We start from the raw sequence: 6823 nt of genomic DNA, 5'->3' as shown, positions 1-6823 counted from the left end.
CCACCTCCCAGTTTCAAGTGATTCTCCTGCCTCAGCCTCCTGAGTAGCTGGGACTACAGGTGCCTGCCACCACGCTTGGCTAATGTATGTATTTTTAGTAGAGACAGCATTTTACTGTGTTGCCCAGGCTGGTCTTGAACCCCTGGGCTCCAGCAGTCCTCCCACCTTGGCCTCCCAAAGTGCTGGGATTGCAGGTGTGAGCCATTCTTTTTTTTTTTTTTTTGAGGCAGAGTCTTGCTCTGTTGCCCAGGCTGGAGTGCAGTGGTGTGATCTCGGCTCACTGCAACCTCTGCCTCCTGGGTTTAAGCAATTCTTCTGCCTCAGCCTCCTGAGTAGCTGGGACTACAGGTACACGCCACCACGCCTGGCTAGTTTTTGTATTTTTAGTAGAGATGGGGTTTCACCATATTGGCCAGGCTGGTCTCAAGTTCCTGACCTTGTGATCCACCTGCCTTGGCCACCCAAAGTGCTGGGATTACAGGCGTGAGCCACCGTCCCTGGCTGACACTGCTTCTTAACAGGAATGATAGTGTGTTCTGCCGTGCAGACACGGAATGTGTTTCCATTTCTGTGCGCATGAGTCTCCGTCATGTCTTCACTGGAAGTGCAGGCCAAAAGATTGGATAGCTCTGCTGGTCACCTTTTTGCATGTGTCTGATGATATCCTAGGAAGGAACTGCTGGCTCAAAGGACTTCTTATTTTGTAAATCTGCTTATTTGAATGTAAATAGCTACAGAAATAAGACACACCCTACGTTTACAACTCAGTGAATTTTTATGAGAAATCATCCTTCAGATTAAAATACAGACTGTTTCAGCCCCCAGGAGCTCCCTGGCTCTCCTCTGTCATTGCCCACTGCTCCCCACAGGGGTCCTCTTTCTGACTCCTGTCACAAGAGGCCGCTTCCTGCTTTGGATTTTTCTGTCTAGACGCACACAGGGCATCTTTTGCTGAACATTGTGAGAGCTGCTTGTGTTTCTTGTAGCAGCAGTGTGGTCTGTTTGGTTGCATTGTTCTATTGTATGAACATACCACAATTTATGTTCCCTTCTACTTGTGGAGGACATTGAGTTGTCCAGGTTTGGGGTTGCATAGGACTGCTGTGGACGCTCTTGGGCATGGATCTCTCCAGTGCCCAGAATACCTTTCTGGTGCGTGTGTACCTGGGAGCAGAGTCGCTGAGTCAGCATGTTCATAGAGCAGCTTTAGAGAAGGTTGCCAAACCATCCTCCACAGCAGCAGCTCCAGCACAGGCTCCTGTAGCAGTATGTGAGCACTGTCTGCTGCACATCTTGGCCGATATTGGTGTTCAGCACCTGTTCGTGTGCAGTGCAGAGCCAGGCAAGGGGTGGAAGGATAGGCCCCTTAGGACTAGGAAGGGAGCAGTAATCAAAGTGGCAGTCATGAGATGCTTGCACCTGGAACTCGCTGTGCTGGGCACTGGGCTGAGTTCTTCGTGGTCAGTCTGTTGTATTACTCTGTTTTGTTCTCATGAGAGTGCCATGTGGCCACAGATGGAGAAATCAAGGCTCAGAAAGGTAGGTGAGTTGTTGCCTCAGGTGACTCAGCTGGCAAGAAGGGGCCAGGACTAATCAATCCTGAGTGTGGCTGCTGGTATCAGTCTCTGAGGGGTCATGTGGCAGAACCCCACTTGGGTACTTGTCACTCCCCATTCTTGGGGAGTGGCCACCCAGGAGAAGTTTGTTGTGTGAGTGTCAAATCAAGGAAGGAGTGAGTGTTTGAAGGGCTACATGACTGCGGCCCTAGGGGAGCTGTGTAAGCCTCTGAGCTCCAGACTCTCATCTTTGCAAGGCTGTTGTGACTTTGGAGATGATCAAATCAGTACTCCACAGGTGGCCAGCAGCATCTCATGCCTGCCTTCCAGAGTCAGAGCAGGTGACCCTTAGATGTTCTGTTTTTTTGTTTCAGCTCTTGGGACCAGAACTGAGTACAAGGAATTGACTTCACAGGAGACATTTGGTGAGGAAGAACTAGGCCAGCCGAGGGGGATTTTTCCCCGGGGATCTGAGCAGGTAGAAGCCTGTGACCACATCAGGAAGGCAGAGGGGAGCCTGGAAAAGCTGGAGCAGAGAGGCCCCAGGGCAGTCACACTGACCAACGGGGAGAGCAGCGGGGGGTCTGGGGAAAGCCTCAGGTTGGTGTCACGACCTGTTCCCGATCAGAGCCCTCACAAATGTGATATATGCGAGCAGAGTTTTGAACAGAGATCCTATCTCAACAACCATAAGCGCATACACAGGTCAAAAAAAACAAAGACAGTTCGTGACTCTGGGGAAATTTTGAGTGCAAACTTAGTTGTTAAAGAGGATCAGAAAATTCCTACTGGGAAAAAATTGCATTATTGCAGTTACTGTGGGAAAACATTCAGGTACAGTGCCAACCTTGTCAAGCATCAGCGGCTTCACAGTGAAGAGAAGCCCTACAAATGTGATGAGTGTGGGAAAGCCTTCAGCCAGAGCTGCGAGTTCATCAACCACCGAAGGATGCACTCAGGAGAGATTCCCTACCGGTGTGACGAGTGTGGGAAGACATTCACCCGGAGGCCCAACCTCATGAAGCACCAGAGGATTCACACTGGGGAGAAACCCTACAAGTGTGGTGAGTGTGGGAAACACTTTAGCGCCTACTCTTCCCTTATTTATCACCAGAGGATCCACACTGGAGAGAAACCCTATAAATGTAATGACTGTGGGAAAGCCTTCAGTGATGGCTCCATCCTTATCCGCCATCGTCGGACTCACACTGGAGAGAAGCCATTTGAGTGCAAGGAATGTGGCAAGGGCTTTACCCAAAGTTCTAACCTTATCCAACATCAGAGAATTCACACTGGAGAGAAACCCTATAAATGTAATGAATGTGAGAAAGCTTTCATTCAAAAAACCAAACTGGTGGAACATCAGAGAAGCCACACTGGAGAGAAGCCCTATGAGTGCAATGACTGTGGCAAAGTTTTCAGCCAGAGCACACACCTCATCCAGCATCAGAGAATTCACACAGGAGAAAAGCCCTACAAGTGCAGCGAGTGTGGGAAGGCCTTCCACAACAGTTCCAGACTCATTCACCACCAGAGGTTGCACCACGGAGAGAAACCCTACAAATGCAGTGATTGCAAGAAAGCCTTCAGCCAGAGCACTTACTTGATTCAGCACCGGAGGATCCACACCGGGGAGAAGCCCTACAAGTGCAGTGAGTGTGGGAAGGCCTTCCGGCACAGTTCCAACATGTGTCAGCATCAGCGGATTCACCTCCGGGAGGACTTCTCCGTGTAACAGTGGAGCAGTGTTTGAGGGCAGAGTCCAGCTGAGCACTTCCTGCATGCGCCCCCGGCACCTGACTCTGCCCCTTATTATCCACACGATGTTTTCACAGGGTGAAAGGACATTTCTCATTAAACAAACCTCTTTTCTTAAATCAAATGCAGTGCACGTTCATTTTAGAGAAATTGAGAGAGAAAAGTGAGCAAAAAGAAGCTCCTGTAATCTCCCCCACTTAGAAAAAAATTCATTGCTGCTGATTTAGGAATGTTTTCTTTGAGACATACTGGAGAGCATTTTAAAAAGAAAATACTGTAATGCTTGTCATTGCAGCACCTAGGATCTTCACTTTTGCTATTTCCTCAATATCAGAAAATTCACACTGAAGATAATACCACATATTTTAACATTTTCACATATTGTAAATTTAAAAACATCGGCCAGGTGTCATGGCTCACGCCTGTAATCCCAGCATTTTGAGAGGCCAAGGTAGGTGGATCACTTGAGGTCAGGAGTCCAAGACCATCCTGGCCAACGTGGTGAAACCCTGTCTCTACTAAAAATACGAAAATTAGCTGGGTGTGGTGGTGGGCGCCTGTAATCCCAGCTACTCGGGAGGCTGAGGCAGGAGAATTGCTTGAACCTGGGAGGCAGAGGTTGCAGTGAGCCGAGATTGTGCCTCTGTACTCCAGCCTGGGTGACAGAGTGAGACTCCGTCTCAAAAAATAAATGAAACAAACATATCATTCCTACTTTTTATGTCAATAGAGTTGAAGTTGCCTTTTTTATTGTGGTGAAATAACCATAACATGAAATTTACAATTTTAACCATTTTTAAGTGTACAATTCAGTGGCATTGAGTACATTCATGGTGTTGTGTAACCATCACCACTGTGTATTTCCAGAACTGTTTCATTATTCCAAACAAACTGTGTACCTATTAAACAATAACTCTTCATTTCCCCCTTCTCCTTGCTGCTGGTAACCTCAATTCTGTTTTCTCTCTCTTTGAATTTGCCTATTCTGGGAACATAAATATGTGTGGAAACATGTAATCTGTGTTTCTGTCTGTCTGGCTTAGTTCATTCAGCATAATGTTTTCGAAGGGTTTCTCTGTGTTGTATCCTGTTTCAGAACTCCATTTCTTTTTCTTTTCTTTTCTTTTTTTTTTTTTGCGACTGGGTCTTATTCTCACCCAGGCTGAAGTGCAATGGCATGATCTTGGCTCTGCAACTTCACCCTCCCAGGTTCAAGCAACTCTTTCACCTTACCCTCTTGAGTAACTGGGACCATAGGCACATGCCACCATGCCTGGTAATTTTTATAGTTTTTGGTAGAGATGGGGTTTCACCATGTTGCTCAGGCTGGTTTCGAATTCCTGTCCTCAAGTGATCCACCCACCTTGGCCTCCCAAAGTGCTGGAATTGCAGGCATGAGCCACTGTGCCTGGCCTGGATTACTTTTATCTTTTTTAGATGGAGTCTCGCTTTATCACCAGGCTAGAGTGCAGTGGTGCAATCTCGGCTCACTGCAACCTCCGCCTTCCGGGTTCAAGCATTTCTCCTGCCTCAGCCTCCTGAGTAGCTGGGACTACAGGTACGCAGTACCACACCCAGCTAATTTTTTATTTTTGGTAGAGATGGGGTTTCACCATGTTGGCCAGGATGGTCTCGATCTCTTGACCTCGTGATCTGCCCACCTCAGCCTTCCAAAGTGCTGAGATTATAGGTGTGATCCCCTGTGCCTGGCCTCCATTACTTTTTATAACCAAGTAATATTCCATTGTATGTATATAGCACATTTTGTTTATCCATTCATTTGTTGTTGGACACTTGGGTGTTCCTACATTTTGCCTATTGTAAGTAGTGCTAGTGTGAACATTGGTATAAAAATGTGTTTTTGAGTCCCTACTTGAAGTACTTTTAGCTCTATACCCAGGAGTGAAGTAGCTGAATCATACGGTAATTTAACTGTTTTGTCCTGGCATGGTGGCTCATGCCTGTAATCCCAACACTTTGGGAGGCTGAGATAGGCGGATCACTTGAGGTCAGGAGTTGGAGAACGGCCTGGCCAACATGGTGAAACCTGTCTACTAAAAATAGAAAAATTAGCCAGGCGTGGTGGTGCATACCTGTAGTCCCAGCTACTCGGGAGGCTGAGGCAGGAGAATCGCTTGAACCTGGGAGGTGGTGGTTGCAGTAAGCCGAGAGCATGCCACTGCACTCCAGCCTGGGTGACAGAGTGACACTCCGTCTCAAAAGAAAAAAATATATATGGTAATGATTTAACTTTCTGAGGCACGGTCAAACTGTTCTCCACAGCGGCTGTGCTGTTTTACATCCCCACCAGCAAAGCACAACGGTTCCAGTTTTGCGTGCTTGCCAACTTGATATCGTCTGCCTGTTTGATAATAGGCATCTTAATGGCGTGAAGTAGTGTCTCACCATGGTTCGGGTTACGTCTTCCTCATGTTGAGCATCTTTGCAGGTTCTTACTGACCATTTGTATATTGTCTTTGGAGATATTGCTGTCCAAATTTGCCCATTTTTGAATTTGGCTCTTTGGTTTTTGTTGTTGAGTTTTAGGAGTTCTTTATGTACTTTAGATATGAATTCTTTATTAGATATATGATTTGCAAATATTTTCTCCCATTCTGTTGGTTGCCTTTTCCCTCTCTTGATTGTTTCCTTTGGTGCACAAAAGTTTCCATTCTGATGAAGTTTAATTCATTTATTTTTTTTCTTTTGTTGCCTCTGCTTTGGGTGTCATATGCAAAAAGTCATTGCCAAGTCCCCGGTCGTGAAGCTTTTCCATTATATTTTCTTCAAAGAGTTTTACAGTTTTTATTTGGTTTAGTTTGGGGTTTTTTTGTTTGTTTGTTTTTGTTTTTGAGACAGAGCTTCACTCTCATTGCCCAGGCTGGAGTGCAGTGGCACAATCTCGGCTCACTGCAACCTCCGCCTCCCAGGTTCAAGTGATTCTCCTGTCTCAGCCTCCCAAGTAGCTGGAATTACAGGTGCCCACTACCAGACCCAGCTAATTTTTGTATTTTTAGTAGAGAGGAGGCTTTTCCGTGTTGGCCAGGCTGGTCTTGAACTCCTGACCTCAAGTGATCCACCCACCTTGGCTTTCCAAAGTGCTGGGATTACAGGTATGAGCCACCACCCAGCTGTGTTTGGTTTGGCTTTGAAACAGTTGTCTAGGCTGGAATGCAGTGGTGCAATCTTGGCTCACTGCAATTTCTACCTCCAGGGTTCAAGCGATTCTTCTGCCTCAGCCTCCCGAGTAACGGATTACAGGTGTGCGCCACCACACCCAGCTAATTTTTGTATTTTTAGTAGGGACAGGGTTTCACCATGTTGGCCAGGCTGGTCTGGAACTCCTGACCTCAAGTGGTCCACTTGCCTCAGCCTCCCAAAGTGCTGGGATTATAAGCATGAGCCGCTACACCCAGCGGAGTTTTTACTTCTGAGGATTACATTGCTGGGAGTGGTGGCTCACACCTGTAATCCCAGCACTTTGGGAAGCTGAGGCAGGTGCATCTCAA

The 6823-nt window shown here is 47.0% G+C and overlaps 1 protein-coding gene across 2 annotated transcripts in view; it reads left to right on the top strand.

Moving 5' to 3' along the window:
- The window catches only part of ZNF34 (zinc finger protein 34), a 13445-nt gene extending 10007 nt beyond the window's left edge, over positions 1-3438 (top strand). For both annotated transcript variants that reach the window (XM_026449729.1, XM_026449728.1), the window contains one exon: positions 1931-3438. In XM_026449729.1, coding sequence (XP_026305514.1) covers positions 1931-3291 — 1361 coding nt within the window. In that variant the 3' untranslated portion in view covers positions 3292-3438. The remainder of the gene's footprint in view (positions 1-1930) is intronic.
- The last annotated feature ends 3385 nt before the right edge of the window (positions 3439-6823 follow it).

This window comes from Piliocolobus tephrosceles, chromosome 7 (genome assembly GCF_002776525.5).
Source record: "Piliocolobus tephrosceles isolate RC106 chromosome 7, ASM277652v3, whole genome shotgun sequence".
NCBI lineage: Eukaryota > Metazoa > Chordata > Mammalia > Primates > Cercopithecidae > Piliocolobus > Piliocolobus tephrosceles.
The sequence above is the reverse complement of the archived record's forward strand: the minus strand, read 5'-3'. Positions and strand labels throughout refer to the sequence as shown.